Source organism: Rhinatrema bivittatum, chromosome 4 (genome assembly GCF_901001135.1).
Source record: "Rhinatrema bivittatum chromosome 4, aRhiBiv1.1, whole genome shotgun sequence".
Taxonomy (NCBI): Eukaryota; Metazoa; Chordata; class Amphibia; order Gymnophiona; family Rhinatrematidae; genus Rhinatrema; species Rhinatrema bivittatum.
The window spans coordinates 186369507-186386927 of record NC_042618.1 but is presented as its reverse complement, the minus strand read 5'-3'; the positions used below and the strand labels follow the sequence as shown (position 1 = coordinate 186386927).

General features: G+C 43.8%; 1 protein-coding gene across 4 annotated transcripts in view; it reads left to right on the top strand.

The window, feature by feature from the left end:
• The window catches only part of NOL8 (nucleolar protein 8), a 107445-nt gene that overhangs the window by 43420 nt on the left and 46604 nt on the right, over nt 1-17421 (top strand). For all 4 annotated transcript variants that reach the window (XM_029599373.1, XM_029599372.1, XM_029599371.1 and 1 more), the window contains 3 exons: nt 969-1059; nt 12574-12718; nt 13744-13827. In XM_029599373.1, the coding sequence (XP_029455233.1) occupies nt 969-1059; nt 12574-12718; nt 13744-13827 (320 nt within the window). The remainder of the gene's footprint in view (nt 1-968; nt 1060-12573; nt 12719-13743; nt 13828-17421) is intronic.

Here is a 17421-nt window from a genome sequence, read left to right as displayed (position 1 = left end):
GGACGCACGTAAGTCCCGGGGCTTTTGTAAGAGGGCGTGTCGGGGGCGGGGCCTACTGACGTGGCATTTCGGGGGCGGGCCCGGGGCGTGGTCGAGGCCTCCGGACCAGCCCCTGGGACCGGAGGACGGAGCGGGGCTGCTGGCCGATGCGCGCAAAGTTAAGGGGGGGGTTAGATAGGGCCGGTGGGGTGGGTTAGGGAGGGGAAGGTGCGGGGAGGGCGAAGGAAAGTTCCCTCCGAGGCCGCTCCGAAATCGGAGCGGCCTCGGAGGGAACGGAGGCAGGCTGCGCGGCTCGGCGCACGTAGGCTGCCGATTTTGCGCAGCCTTGCACGCGCCGACCCCAGATTTTATAAGATACGTGCGGCTATGCGCGTATCTTATAAAATCAGGCGTACTTTTTAAAATCTGCCCCATGGTATTTATCAAAAAGGCACCTGTTGTCATCACAGGAAGTATTGATGATACCAAGAAAAAGCTTATTCAAGGGGCATGTACCAGAGCATGAGCTTTCTTGGTGATGGCCTCTACTTGGTGGAACAGTCTTCGCTGGGGAAGCCAGTTGGAGACCATCTATCTTGCCTTCCAGAAAAAAAACTCAAAATGTGCTTGTTTAATTTATCTTAGCATTTACTGGGCACAATTTTCTGTGATTTGTTTACTGGATCAGAGAGAAGAAAATCCTTAGTGAACAAATTGGGCTTGTGTAATATTGTTTTGGGCTACTGTGGGCAAGTTCGGAGTGAGATTGTTTAGGTTTTTTATTTGTACATTTGTCAAATTTCATTTGATGGAATTATATTGCTGTATTTTATGGTTATACATTGCCTTGGGTTTGGAAAGATGGTTTATGTAACTAAATTAAATTAAATTGTCTAGAATCACAGTTCCTTCCATTTACAAAACAAAATGAAAAAGGTATTTCTTTTCCTACTGCTTTTTCTTTTTTTGTTGTGTTCCTGTGGGTATAGCTTCTGCACTTACAGTCTCGGTTTGGCACAGATGATCGTTTCCGAATGGATTCTCGCTTCCTTGAGAGTGCCAGTGAGGGGGAGGACACAGGTAACAGTGCTCTCAACACTGATCTTCTCTCTGAATAATGTGTATTGTTAGAAAGGAATTGAAGAATTCCTGTGATTTAGATATAAGGTTTTGACTGTTTCAGATGTAATAGTGGTGTTAGTAGTGCATTATTGCATTTTACAGTTTTTTACAAATGAAACAAACACTATATCAGAGACAGAAAATCAATTTTGTGCCTAATTTAGGTGATTTCTGTAAGGGAACTTTTTTCAGCCAGAGTATACCACTGAATTTGTGATGCACTTTAACCACGGGCAGTGGAATTTGCATCCCTGTCAGGCTATCACTTTAATGCCTCATCTTAAAGAGACCACACTCAACAATGTGATGCTTTCTCCAAACAGGATACATTGTCCTTGCATATATGGGTGATGTCATCCGATGGAGCCCAGGTCAGAACTGAGAATCTGCATCTCTGAAAGCTCTCTAACATGGGATTGCTTGCTTTGTGGTGTTCACTTCCCATTTTGTTTTAATCCACAGAGCCCAGTGGTGATTTTCTATAGAACTATCACAGTTTTCCCTCTTTTGAAGGAACATTATTTTCACAAATTCTGTTTTTATGGACTCTCTCTCAGTTAGGGTCTTTTCTTCCTAGGTAGTAAGACCCTTAGATAAGGTTTTTTGCCATTTTGAAGTTTACTTCAATTTTTGTGCATCAGCTCTCTGCAAAATGTATCTAGAGCATTGGGCAATCTTTTATTTTTTACAAAACTTAAGTTTGTTTAATTTGGCTAGAGCTATTTTTCGTCCAATGTCCCAAAAAAGAAAGTGGTCAGCGGCTTCAAGACATGCCCTTCTTGCAGTTACATGATGATCATCATGAACTTGCATGATATGTGTGTGGTGTGCCTGGAGGATATACACGAGGTCTCTAGTTGCAGCATCTGCAAACAAATGGACTCCTAGAGAAAATTTTACATACTTGGAGCTTATAGAAAAGCTTTTAGGATCCTTTTTTTTTTTTTTTTTAAGGCAACCTGGAAATATTAAAAATGAGTTGGATTCTAAACCTCAAATAAACCTTGTAGAGCAGCTTGATCCAACCTCCTGTCACCCTGGGAATCCCTATCCAAATGGCGATGAGATGGGAATGTGTGGTCAGAACTCCATGCTGCAACTTTGCAGATTTCAGATGCTGCCATGGCTCTGACACTATGTCAGACCTGCCTGGGCTTAAAAGAAAGAGATGCAATCTGCTATCCAATTAAATGGCATGCATTTGGCAAAAGCAATTTTAGGTCTGTTGGGATCAAAAGAAACAAAAAGTTGGATGGACTCTGTAAAGGTTTCAGATGCCCCTGACAGAAGGCTAGATTCTTTTCTAATCCAGATGATATAAGGTTTGCTCACCTTTGTGGAAATGTAGCCTAGGAAAAAATGTTGAGCAGATGATTTATTGGTTAAGGTGGAAACCTAATGCTGTCTTGGATAGGAACAGAGTGGTTCTGCCCACACATCCTATTATGAATACACTTTTATTTAGGGCAGACACGTCACTAGGACCTGTAGTTCACTGACAGCATGCTCATGTGACCACCATAAAATATGACCTTCCGGGTAAGGTGCTTCAGCTCACAGAAGTCTAACAGGTCAAAGGGAGCTTTCATCAGCTGGATCGGTATATACTCTCCTATAATTTTATGCTCCAAAATACTCCTGAAAAGCTGAGTTAGGGTAATCCGTGGATCACAGACAAATTTTAGACCAAAATGTGGTTGCTACACATTGAGACCAATGTGGGCACATCACGCGTAGTTACCTATTAATATATTAGCAAAAATATAAGCTAGGTATTATGCTAATTATTTAAAATGGTTGATTTTTAATGCAATATTTATGCACTATGTTCTGTGTTAAATGTTATAAATCATTTTGTGAAACATGAATTATCGTGCCTTGTTTATCTATATTTGAGGAAATACATGCAAATTCCAATTTGTGCATATTAGGAAAAGAACATAATAAAACATCGCTTCCATCAGTAAGATCAACTGATAAAACATTCCAGCTTTGTTTTTAAATGAAATTTACCTTCCAAATATTCCTTAGGTTGTGGATTGGATACAGTTGAAATGAGGGCATCGAGATGTTTGCAAAGCGCATAAGCTACATCTGAAAGTTCTTTAAAATAAGGCAAATGTATGCCTATATCATTAGGGTCATGTTAAGAGGCAAAGATACATACCTGGTGTATTTCTGACAGCACCACTATAGGCTATCAAATTTTGAATATTTTCCTATACACAGGTTTTGCATTTTCCTGGTTTAGGAGGTTAAAAAAAAATGATGGTTGGATTATACATTGATACGCTTATATGCAACTTTATACAGTATGTGGAATTTGGAAGAATACTCTCCTGGTCAGATTTGTTTGGATAAGCCACCAGACTGTGTGTCCCTGAGCTGCTAATTAACTTGGACAATCTAGTAGAACTTGAGTGGGTTGGAGCAACTGAGATCTTGGGGTCCATTGGGCTTCTCTCATAGAAATATGCCAAGGACATGACGATAACTGTTGATGCTAGGAGACTTAATATGTCCCATTCTGATGTCTGCTGACTCTTAATGATTCCATTATGGACACCAAGTTAGTGATACTTTCTTATGGAAGAAAGGCTCTTACTAGAACTTCTATGAATTCCAATTGAGATGAGGGACTCAGTGCGATTTTGAGTAATTTATGATTTCTTAGCATTCAGTCAGAGGTGGGTTATGCACCTCTCCCAGCAGATGGAGACGGAGCAAACTGACGTCACAGTATATATAACCCCTGCAGTGACATCAACCTGCCAGCATTCTCCATCTCCAGCAAATGGTGGACGTGCATCTCCATACTGGGGATTGCTGCATTTTGTAAAAGGAGAATTAAGGATATTACATTGCCCTGCTTTCCTATGGTGATGATAAAAGGTCACTCCCCCAGTTGGGAATTCCTGAGGTGATTTCCATGATTCTTCAGATGAGTGCCTTGGTCCAGTAGCTGGCTTTTCAGCCGGCATGGACTGACTGCTTAAGTGGCTGAAAGGCAGCGGGTGGAGAAAGCTGAGCGCGGCAGTGATGGCGTATGCCCTCTCCCCTCGCAGCCAGTCTTTGTACTCAGCCAGGTAAGACTGAGCTCAAGTAGGTTTAAAAAAATAAATAAAATATATTTACAGACATGTAAAAAGAAGCTTTTGTAGCTTAGGGCTTCCTCGTTTTTCCCTGTCTCCGTGCTCTGTGCACCGTTCCGACGTTCATCCCGCTCCATGGGAGGTCAAGTATTGTGGGCCTAACCTACAGCCTCTAGGTTAGGCTCCACTCTGAGGCTTTTTCACTGCGCACTGCATGGTAGACCGCATTGGCGTTTCACATGCTTTTCTTAGGCTGCCCTCTACACGATTGTTGGTTCGGCGTGTGCGTCCAGGTTGTGTATCTAGTTTTTGAATGCTTAGTCGGGCCTTGTATTCCATGCGTTTACTTTTAAATGGCGCCTTAAGTGGCCGCATGCTTAGCTGTTTGCCCAAGTTACATTGGGCACGTAAATTGTTTTTACGGCGCTAATTTTGGGACCCCTAAGTTTTGGACACCTAGGCATTGGAACTCCCAGGTGTGAGACGCCTAATTATTGGACGCCTGAGTTGGATGCCTAGTGTTTTTGGAGATACAAAAAAAACCAAACAGCTAGACACATGCCTCCGACCGCCACATTGGCACCGATGCCTAAGAAACCAAAGCGCCTTTCTCTTTGCACAGCCTGTCATATTCAGGCAACTCAGCCAGGAGTGCCCGCTAATGTATGCCAGTGCTGTTTCGAGGCTCAGGGAAAATTGCCTTCTTTTGATTTCATTAAGCCTGGTTTTTCCCAGCCTGAGTACAGACGGCTCAGGTGGGGTGCCTGATTTTGGAACTCCCCTAACTGGTTCTTCAGCAGAGGATGGTAGCTCATTGTGTATGCCTCAAGTACCTCCTGCACTGGATGCTTCTACTTATTCATGGGTAGAGTTTTTCCAGGGATTGCAGTCCTTTCTCCAAGCACAATCTTCAACCCTCTCTAATACTCCCAGAGCAGAGTCACAGGTAGGAACCTTGCCAGGACCTACTGTTAAATGCCAGAGTACTACTAGTGCGATAGCAGAAGTTCTCAATGAAGATCCAGATGGCACGGATGATGACACCGATCTAGACTCCCTTGTGGATGGTGAAATACCTGCAAGATTAGAACTGTATAGAACTATGTTATGGTTCTTTCATAGAGGTGAGCTGCCAGCTCTGATTTCCCATACCTTGAAAATGCTCGGAGTTCCTGGAGCAGATGCTGTGACTGGGCCAAAGACAAATCCTATTTTGGTTTCTTTGCGTAAGGCGTCTTGTTTTTTCCCTGTGATGGAAGCCATTCAAGAATTAATTGATCTTGAGTGGGGCGCCCCAGAAGCTAATTTGTACCAGCTCCCCTTCGACTTCTGGCACACAGGAACCTGCTAAGTCAGGGCCCAATTCTTCACGAAGATCAGTTGCTGAAACGTGGATATTCAGTGACAGTGATTTCCACTTTGCTTGTTCTCCACTTCCTTGGCCTATGTGCGAGTTTGGCGAGTGTTTGAGGCCTGGTGTGAGGATCGAGATTCTCTTTCTCCATTTAGCCAAGATCCCAGGATGACTTGAATAAAGGTTTGGCCCTTAATTCCTTAAAGGTACAGGTAGTATCTCTCACCTGTTTCAGGTGTCAGGTAAATGGTGGGTCCTTGTTGGCTCATCCTGATGTGGCCCATTTCTTGAAAGAAGTGAAACATCTATGTCCTCCCTTGCAGTTTCCAGTATTCTTATGGAGTCTAAATTTGGTCTTGGATTTCTTAGCAGGTCTGACGTTTAGACCATTATGTAGCTTGTCTTTGTGGTTTCTGACCTTGAAAATGGTGTGGCAATTTGTTCTGCACGGAGAATTTCCGAGCTGCAGGCCTTTTCTTGCCAGGATCTCTTCCTCTGGGTGGCTCCAGGGACAAGATAGCTGTGTAGTGTTCCTTCTTGTTTACCGAAAGTGATCACTGAATTTCACTTGAATCGGTCCATCTCCTTGCTGTCTCTGGACAGAGAGAGAGATGTAGAGGAGTATCATCTGTTGTGACCCTTGATGTCAAGAGACATATCATCTGGTATCTGGAGGTTACTAAGACTTTACGGAAAACAGATTGCCTGTATGTTCTTCACGGCAGTACTAAACAAGAAGAACTGGCTTCGTGGGCTCCAATAGCCCACTGGATTAAGGAAGTAGTCGCGGCAGCATGCGTTGATTCTGGAAAGCCGTTACCTAGTCACTTTAGGGCTCATTCAACTAGGGTTCAGGCAGTGTCATGGGTGGAAGTTAGGTTGCTGTCTCTCGTTAACATTTGCCGAGCAGTGACATGATCCTCCTTACTCACTTTTTCCAGGTTTTATTGTCTGTACGTGCAGGCCTTTTCACGTTCGGTTTTGACTGGACCGTGGGCAGTATCCTGCCCTATTTGGGAGTAGCTTGGGTACATCCCACTTGTTCTGGATTCATCTGACTGGACGCTAAGAAATGAGAAATTACTACTTGCCTGATAATTTCCTTTTCTTTAGGACAGTCAGATGAATCCAGCTTCCCTTCCTTGGCTGCTGAATGTTTATAGCATGGTCCTCCTGTGTGAATTCATATTATAGGGATTACTGATAAGTGTTAGTCCAGTCCTTGGAGTAATATTATATTCTTATCTGAGCTCAGTGTTGCCTGTTAGCAGAGTATTGAAATGGTTATCTGTTTTAATCAAGCTTTCTGCTAGTCTGTCCACGGTTGCTTTTGAAGAAAATATTGGCAGGCTGATGTCACTGCAGGGGTGTATATAATGTGGCATCAGTTTGCTCCGTCTCCATCTGCTGGTAGAGGTGCAATAACCCACTTGTTCTGAATTCATCTGACTGTCCTAAAGAAAAAGAAATTATCAGGTACGTAGTAATTTCTCGATTCTGAATATCCCTAAGCAATTCTAACACCTGGATGGTTTTGCTCATTGATTGATTTATCATACACCCGTCCATAAAGGCTCAGAGCAAAGTTACAGTAATTCATATTAAAATACATTGTTTCTTTTGTACTTTGCTACAGTCTTAAACATGCAATAATATATATCATTAAATTCACTTGCAACTAAAATATACCTCATTTCTTACTTTAACTCGTGTCTAGAATGCAACAGAGTAAAGGCATCCCTCAGATGCCATTATTTAAAAGCCATATTTTAAAAAACATGCTGTGCAGTATTTTCAAAATTTTAAATAATTCCCCATCACGTGCAATTCCAGAGATTAGGAAAAAGGCCTTCTCATCTGTAGGCCCTAGTCTCAGATAATCTAATCTCTTTCATGGATGGGTTACAAAGGTAGGTGTCCTAAGACTATCACAGTGCCCTAATGGGGACACAAAACTGCAAGCGATTTCAAGATACACTGGCAGATTTTAAAAAAAAAAAAAGTTTTAAAAATTAGTCACAGTATCTAGAATTTTATTTAAAAAAAAATCACTGGAAACAACTGAAGTTGTTCTAAGACCAGAGTAATATGATCCCTAGATTTTAAACAGAAGAGTATTTGAGCAGTTGCATTTTGGATAAGTTGCAATATCATGAGCTTAATATACAATGAATTACAATAATATAACCTAGTAGCAATTAATGCTTGGGTCACGTTGACCACAATTTAGTATTCCAAATATGGCCTCAGGTTGCAAATCAGACACAGTTGGGGAAAAAAAAGAGAATCTGATCACTTTGGAAATGTTGTACTTGAATATTTAACTCTCTGTCCAGTACTACCCCTAAGATCTTAGCTTCTGATTTTACTGATAGTAAGGTATTATCTAATAACTGGGGTGCAGTGCCAGGCCAGGTCACAAGTTACCTGGCAGATCCCAAAGTAGATCTATTTCTTGTTTTTCACTCTCAGGGATAAGTTCTCATATCTACCTAACTAATAATAGTTTATGGACTTTTCCTTCAGGAACTTGTCCAAACCTCTTTTAAACCCTGCTGTGCTAGATGACTAGACCTTGTCCTCTGGCAACAAATTTCACAGCTTCATTGTCAATTGAGTTAGAATATATTTTCCCATTTGTTATAAATGTGCTACCTGTTAGTTTTATGGAGTATCCCCTAGTCATAGTACTATTTTAAAAAGTAAATAACTGTTCCCTGTTTGTTAGTCATGATCATCTAAACCTGTATCATATCTGCTCTCTTGCCGCTTTAACCTGGTCAGCCTTTCTTCCTAAGGGAGCCATTCCATCCACTATCATTTTTGTTGCACTTCTCTGCACCTATTCTAATTTCACCTCATCTTTTTTGGGATGTGGCAACCAGAACTGAACATAGTACTCAAGGTGCAGCGGCAACATAGATCTATACAGAGGCATAATGATATTCGCAGTTTTGTTCTCCAATCCGTTCCAAATGATTCCTATCATTCTATTTGCTTTTTTGATGTTTGCCCCATACTGAGCTGAGGATTTCAAGGTATTGTCAACAATGACCCCAAGGTCCTTTCCCTGGCTGGTGACTCCTAATACGGAACAAAGCATTGTATACCTAGATTTAAGATTCTTTTTCCCTATTTGCGTCACTTTGGCCTTGTCCACATTAAATATCTTTTTTTTTTTTCTAACTTTTTATTTCATAACAAGGTGTCACAGCATCACTCAGACAATAACCCATATGTTATTAATAGAACATTGCTCTAAAGAAATTTAATTGGCTATCTTTTTGTCTCAATTCCATTAGTTACCTGCCAAGATTCTCTTAGATGTACACAGGTGTTGCGCACCCCATCACACTAAGAGGCAGAGTTCCAGCATGAAAACTACATCTGCCTATATGAGGGCAAAAGTTTCCCGTTTAACACTCTTCCAGAATTCTGCCACCTGTAACTCAAGGTCTAGTCCCTGACCAACTCAAGCTAGCAATTCTAAAACCCTTACTAAAAAAACCTAATCTGTCCCCAGTGGACCCAGCTAACTTCCGCCCTATAGCGAACCTACCTCTGATTGCTAAACTTATGGAAAAGATAGTCAATAAGCAACTATCTGATTACCTGGAAGAAAATACCATTCTTGCATCTTCTCAGTTTGGCTTCCGTAAATCTTTAAGCACAGAATCCCTCCTCATATCGCTTACGGACACCATATTAACAAACTTGGATAAAAAACAACCCTACCTCCTGATTCTTTTAGATCTCTCCGCGGCCTTTGATACGGTAAACCATTCAACTCTATTAGAGAGACTGGCAGACATAGGCATCAAGGGAACGGTCCTTAGCTGGTTCAGGTTCTTTTTATCTAACAGACATTTCAAGGTAAAGATAAACAACAAAGAATCACATCCGGTCCTTTCCAACAAGGGAGTCCCCCAAGGTTCCTCCCTCTCACCGACCCTCTTCAACATTTACCTTCTTCCGCTCTGCCATCTACTCACCAATTTAAAACTAACCCATTACCTCTACGCGGACGACATACAAATTCTCATCCCGATCACAGAATCCTTTTACAAAACTATGACACACTGGAACAACTGCCTGCAATTGATCAATCACCTACTCTCAAGCCTCAGCCTCGTTCTTAACAACAACAAGACGGAGATCCTAATCATCTCACAAGATAACAGGTTTCTCAACCCAACAGGCACCCTCCTATCAACCATATCAAAATTAAATCAATCTCCTTACGTGAGAGATCTAGGAGTCATGCTTGATAACCAGCTAAACTTAAAAAAATTTGTAAATACCACCACTAAGGACTGTTTCTACAAACTGCAAGTCCTTAGAATGCTAAAACCTCTACTTCATTTCAACGATTTCCGTATGGTGTTACAATCCATCATCCTATCCAAAATCGACTATTGCAATTCTCTCCTGCTTGGGCTCCCAGCCAGCACCATCAAATCCCTCCAGATGGTTCAGAACTCTGCAGCCAGAATTCTTACCAACACCAACAAAAGAGAACACATCACCCCCATCCTTAAGAACCTCCACTGGCTGCCCATTAAATACAGGATCCTCTTCAAAGTTCTCACAACTATCCATAAAGCCACGCACATCTCCCCGCTCCACCTAAGCTCCCAACTCCGTCCTCATACATCAACCAGACTTATCAGAGGAGCTTACAAAGGCATACTCTATGCCCCCCCAATAAAATCCTCACTTAGGAAACGCGCCTTATCTACAGCGGGCCCCACACATTGGAACGAGCTCCCTCCAGACATCCGACAAGAACCTTGCCACTCAATCTTCAGAAATAAACTCAAAACTTGGCTCTTCTGCCAAGCTTTCCCAGGAGCATAAGCCCTTTGTCCGCATCCAGCCTGCTAGTTCCTCTGTTTATTCTCATTTTCTGAACTAATCAAGATCGTTTTCTAGGCCAGGTTGTTCTAGACACAATGTTCCCTACCAGCATTTCTTTGCTGTAGATTACAGATTGTTACTCTCTCAAGCTGTATTTTTATCTATTCTCCATTATTGTTTACAGATTACTTTATTCTTTAGACAGTTATCTGTTTGTTTGTTTTTATGTTCTTAGCCATATCTTAGCTAGAACAGTTTCCCCTATCCAAGTTCATGTACCCCTTGTTCCATGTACCACCTCCAGGTGAATTCTTTCTCTGTTGCAATATTTCAATGTAAACCTATGTGATTTGTATATCATACAAGAACACCGGTATATAAAAATTAAAATAAATAAAAAAATAAACCTGCGGGCATGTCCACCACATATACATATATGATCCTTCTAGCCCACATCCTCTCCAACATAATCTATTAAACCTGGGAGAGAATTTAGCGTAGAAGAGTGGGCATCTATAAGTTTGATCAGCAGTTCCACTCTGTGATTACATTTTGAGATTTTGTGGGCTGCCCTCCAAATCCCCTTCCAGTCAAATGCAAGTCCCTGATCCAGTGTGAGAGAAACTGGAATGGGGGGGTGGTCTCTGTCCACCAAACAGACTTGGATTGCATTATAGGCCAAAGAAATGCCTCTTCTGGAGATTTCCTCTTGAAGAAAGACCTTTTTTTTTTTTTATCAAGGAAGGGTGCTCTAGCTGGGGCACAGCTATTAACTGTGAAAAATAATTAAAGGAGTCTGCCCCATTCCAAATTCAGATCTAAAATCTTGAAAGGACTTGTAAATAGTGCTGTTGTCCTCCCATAACTGCCCCACAAACTTGGTAATTGTAAAACTATACTAATAAATGTCAGAAAACAGCTGATGAACAGAATAACATCCAACAATTAAAAACTCATACAAATTATTAAAAATTGTCCCAATATCGATAAAATATTTCAAAACAGCAGACACGTCACATAATACCCAATAATTAAAATGGCAGTCAATCAAGAAAAATAAACTTAAAAAGCCACCTTTACTTACCCTCTCCAGCAACTCTCCTACTCCTTTCCCTTGCAGGCCAGTAGAACTTACCAGAAGCAGCAGTGGCTGCTGAAGCTCTGTCCTCACAGTCCTCTTCCTTAGGGCCCACAACCAGTCACTCACACATAGTCTCTGTCTCACACAGACCAGTAACCTTCCTAACTAGTCTCTCTTCCTCACACACACATCAGTCACCTCCCTGTACAGTCTCTCTCTCCCACACACACACACACACCAGTCATCACTTCCCTGACCAGTCTCTGTCTCTCTGTCACAGAAACACATCACCTCTGACCAGTTTCTCTCTCACTTACATACAAGCTCTCAATCACACACAAATGCTCTTGCTCCCATTCTACCACAATCCACAAAGCTGCCACTTGCGCACCCAGGCACCCATTCTACCACACACACACAAAGCTGCCTCTCACGCACCCAGGCACACACTCTACCATACATGCTCCCAAAGCTGCCACTCATACACACACAAGCTCACATGGAGCCTCTTCTCATTGTTTGGCCCAATAAGCCTGGTCTCCTCTTATCAGCCGCGGCTGGCCTGGCCTTCAGCGGCATGCAAGGTTTCTCCACTCTTCGGCCCCGCCCCTGGGGAGAAGGGAAACACAAGTGGGGCAGTAGGACACCGGGAGCCACGACACACCTGCTGGTGCTTGGCAACACACTGGTGGGTCACGACACAACGGTTGAGAATCGCTGCTCTACAGAATTCAATATTTGTGCATCCTAGTTCTAGCCAGCAGGGGTCACCATTGCGCAGTGACTGGGATTTGCTTCCTTTCAGCATCCCCACCTCCATCCCAATGGCTGTGAGCACTTATCTTTGCAGCATTTTCATCTCCAAGTGGTCTGGGGAGTAAACGCCAGGGCCCAGAAATCAAACCTTAGTTTTCCCCATGGCACTGTAGAGCACATTTGCTGAACCACTGGGCCTACTCTGCATTGTAGTTTGATGGATAGACCAGTGTAGAAAAGCAACTTTTACCAGCTGTGTGACAGTGTGCACACTCAAGTTGTGACTTTTTCAACTCTGATTGCATAAATGTCTACTGCTCATTCTTTTATAGAAGAAAGAAAAGATGACATCACAACTGAAGAACAACAACTTGCTGCAGAAAAGGAGAAAAATCTGGACATTTTGCAGAGTCTTATACAGGTCAACATAAGGAATCCTAAACTAAGCAAACAAGCAGCAAAAGCTAAGAAATTCAGGTATGTTTCCTGCTTTGGAATAATATCTGGTACTGATTTTTTTTTTAATAAGTTTTCAGGTTTAATTAACTTTTTTCAACAAATTATGGTTAACGCAGTTAAAATAATTAGAGCAGGCCTCCCAGTGCTGGAAGGATTAGATGAGAGGATAGTCATTAATTTGATACTAATTTCAGCAGAAGAAATGCTATTGTTTAGTAATACAGCCAAAGTGTAATTTTCATTATTACCTAAAGTATAAGCAAAAACGAGAGAGAAAAACCCACCATTGTGCCTTCTGCTGCATAAGTTTTGGAATCTCCAGTAATTTTGTTGGGGGGGGGCGGGGTGAGTTCTGGAATTGAGCTCAGGAGAGATGCATGAGTCTGAACATAGTTTAACACTAATCTGTAAGAAAATCATTTTGCCTTGGCTGTAGTAAACGTCTAGCCCAGCACTTAGTTTTGTGAAAGCCAGGTTTGAGTTCAGTCTTCTACTTCCTGTAATGACTGGGGCTAGATGAAATGAGCCAGGGAGTTGTCCTACAGTGACTCCTGCTGGCCACCCATAGAACATCACCATGTAGTACTTTGGAATGAGCTCTGTGCCATCCAGCAGAGCAGTTTGTTTCTTACAGTGTTTGCTTTGTGTGAAAGAGGAATAAAACATTGCAGTCGGTGCATGATGCTTCCTCCCTGCACAGGATACTGCTGAATCTTATTTCCTGGCTGCAGCATTTTCTTAGTGCAGGTGGGTCACGGGCCTTAGCTGAAGTAAGATGTTTAGGAAGCCAAAAAAAGAGGAAAAGGGAGAGGAACCTTGCAGAACAGAGAGAAAAGGTATGACCAGAAACAGAAATTGACTTCCTCTTTAAATTTCTTAAGGTTTAACAAGTGAATAAATTAAGTGTATTATGATCACAACTGAAAACAATGTCACAATGCATGTAAGTAGAATTATATGAAACTAGTTAGTATGTGTCTTATTTCCCAAAATAAAATGTATGTTAAATGTGTCTTCACTGTTGTCACACTTTCTTCTCATAGGGATATTAATGCTCTGCACTATGACCCCACAAAGGAGGATCATGTGACATTTGAAACTAAAGTGGAGACTACTCCAAAAGAAAGGTATTTATAAGTAACACTTTTTACTGATTTACTGTTTCCAGCAGTTGGAAAGGGACTACCAGTGCCTGACTGACCCTTGTTGGGTAAGGTGATTTGTAATAATATTGTTAACTTGGTTGCTCCTGGAAAGCTAATTAAGGAAATTTAGAATACAAAATCCACTTAAAAAGTTACAAAGTAAACGTTTGAAACTGCTCACAAAGTAGTAAGTTGCATCTTTCTGATGTAACTTGCACATTTCAGTACAGGGATGGCCAACTCTGGTCTTCAAGAGCTACAAACAAGCCTGGTTTTCAGGATTATCCATGAGAGAAATCTGCATGCACTGCCTCCATTGTAAGCAAATGTTTGTCATGCATATTCATCTTGGATATCCTGAAAACTTAGCCTGCTTGTGGCTCTTGAGGACCAGAGTTGGCCACCCCTGCTCTCTTTCTTGGGTTTTAGGAAAGTTTTTTTCTTTTCTACAGTAAAGTATGTTCCCTGTACGTACCAGGATCAGTCCAGACTGCTGAGTTATGCCTCCCTTCCAGCAGATGGAGTCAGAGAAAAGCTGAAAAGCACCCACCATGTAACCTGGTGTGCCACCTGCGATCCCTCAGTATTTCTCTGACTCCAGCAGATTGAGAGGCATAACCTGCAGTCCTGGTTCTGTCTAAAATTCCCGGGGTTTGTTCCCGTCAGGTTTGATTTCTCTCTTTCAGATAACCTTTGACAAAATCAAACTTTATTGTATAAAAAAATATATATAAGAAGGACATTTTTGAATTTCCAGTGAAGCAGCAGCTATCTTCTGGCAAGCAAGGCAAGGCATTGCCCTGCAACTAATTTCCCGGAAAATTGATTTACTGACCTGGTGAGTGGAGGGGGAAAACTTACCGGTGGGCCGGTCACTCTCCCCCTCCTTGGACAGATATGAGATGTTTTAATTCCTCTATTTATGACCTGGCTGTCGACTAAAGGCTGACATATAAAAAAAGAAAAAGTAAAGTAAAATTAAATAAGTATATATCAAGTCTGGGTTCAAAGACTTTATTTTTACCTCTGATCGATTCCTTTTGTCAGCCGTTGCCTGCTCAGAGCCTCCCGGGTCTCCGGAGGGGGTGGAGATTTCACCCGGCTGCTGCACTTGTTCCTCGATGCTGCGTGGCAGTGCGTGTACCGCTTGTGGAGAGCTGGGGATCCGGCTCTCCCGCGAAGGTCTCTGCTCCTGGTGTCTCCCCAGGGGCGAGGGGCCTTCACGCCGGGCAAATTCGGCTCGGGGGGCGGCCTTGCCCTGTTCGTGCAGTCAGCTGTCAGAGGCCGCCGCTCCCGATCAGCACGGGAGTGGCGGCCATCTTGCCTGCAGCTGACAGGGACGCAGATTCGTCTGAGGAGGGAGAGGATCTTTCCCCTCTGTCCCCACCGGCCCTCAGTCCTCAACGACCACGCGGCTTGCATGATACCTCGGCTCCGCCTATGCCTTCAGGGGGGGCCCTTAAAGCAGCAGCATACCTTTTCTTCTCAGTTTGTTTTACTTTTGTACAAGGCATATATGGAAGCTGAGGCTGATGGGGAATTCCAGTCTCCTATCCAGGCTAAGCTTTTTAGAGCTTCCAAGGATCAGGGGAGGCCTGAACCTTGCACTACATGGCAGATTCCGGGGGTGGGGTTGTCGGACCCCCTTATTACAGCGGATCCTGAACTTCTGGATCCCTCCACCCAGGCTGGGGGTGATGAGGTAGATAATGCCACCCCAGTGGAGGGGGATGATTCACAGGTATTCCGCTTGTTCCGCAGAGAGGAACTGGACCCTTTAATCTCCCATGTACTCCAGGAACTGGAGATCCTATCCCGCAAGAGGTGTCAGATAACTCCCCAAGGGATTCGATTTTGGCGGGTCTTCGGGCTCCACCCCAGACTTTTCCGTTCCATCCAAAGCTTTTCCAGCTCGTGACCCGTGAATGGGGAGACACCTGAGGCCTCATTGAGAGTTAGCAGGGCTATGGAGAAGCTTTACCCGCTTCCCAATGGTTCGCTCGACCTCCTTAAGGTTCCCAAGGTAGATTTGGCGGTCACAGCCATAGCAAAGCATACTACTATCCCTGTGACGGGAGGCACAGCACTCAAGGACCTCCAGGATAGGAAACTGAAAGTGTTACTTAAACGGATTTTTGAAGTGTCTGCCTTGGGGGTACGAGCCACAGTATGTAGTAACCTTATGCAAAGGGCTACCCTCCATTGGGTTCAACAGATGCTCACGACCCAGGACCTTCCTCCGGGGGAAGTCAAGTAGGCGAACCGAATGGAATCGGCGGTAGCCTATACAGCTGATGCCTTGTATGATCTCCTTCTTACTTCGGCACGCACTATGTCTTCGGCAGTGTCTGCCAGGCGACTTCTATGGCTCCATAACTGGTCGGCGGATGCCTCGTCCAAGTCTCAGCTAGGTTCCTTCCCTTTTAGAGTGAAATTGTTATTTGGAGATGAACTCGAACAGCTTATAAAGGCCTTGGGAGACAGCAAGGTTTACAAGCTCCCGGAGGACAAACCCAGGTCGGGCCGCTCACCCGGTGCCTTCAGGGGCCGTTTTCGGGGACAACACCATTTCCGGACTGGCAGGGGTTCCTCTTCCTATAATCCTCGACAGTCTGCTATCCAAGCACAGTCATGGGCGTATTCCTTTCGTGGCAGACAGCCTCGGTGTACTGCAGCCACCCATGCCTTTGCCCACAACAATAAATCTCCCCAATGAAAGGGCGCCGGCCCAGTCCTCTGTTCCAAGGATCGGGGGTCGACTTACGCGTTTTCGAGAGGAATGGGTCAAGATTACCTCAGACCAGTGGGTTCTAGATATAATAAATCACGGTTACGCTTTGGATTTTGCTCGATCCCTGCGGGATCTCTTCCTACAATCACCCTGTGGACCCCCGCAGAAGCAACAAGTAGTCTTCCAAACGTTGTCCCGGTTGAAGGCTCTCTGGGCCATTGTTTCCGTTCCCGGAGCCGAACGCCGGACCGATTGCTACTCCATCTATTTCGTAGTACCCAAGAAGGAGGGCTCCTTCCGGCCAACATTGGACCTCAAGCAGGTCAACAGGGCGTTGCGAGTACCACGGTTTCGCATGGAGATGTTGAGATCGGTCATTGCGGCTGTCCACAAAGGCGAATTTTTGGCTTCTTTGGATTTGACGGAGGCCTACCTCCACATAGGGATCCAACCACACTATCAGAGGTTTCTGGGATTCATGATCATGGGGCAACATTATCAATTTTGTGCCCTACCTTTTGGGCTAGCGACAGCTTCCCGCGTGTTCACCAAGGTAATGGTGGTAGTGGCAGCAAGCCTTCGACGGGAAGGGATCCTGGTACATCCCTACCTGGACAATTGGCTTATAGAGCAAAGTCGGAGATCCTTTGCAGAGAAGCGGTTCGTTCGATATTGCGCCGACTACAGTCCCTGGGCTGGGTGGTCAATTGTGCCAAGAGCCAATTGGTTCCCTCCCAGGTGGAGTTTATAGGAGCTCGCTTCAATACCGCTCTCGGCAAAGTTTCACTCCCTCTGGTGCGGCTGGACCTGTTGATGTCTCAGGTACGGCGACTGTTATCTCTTCC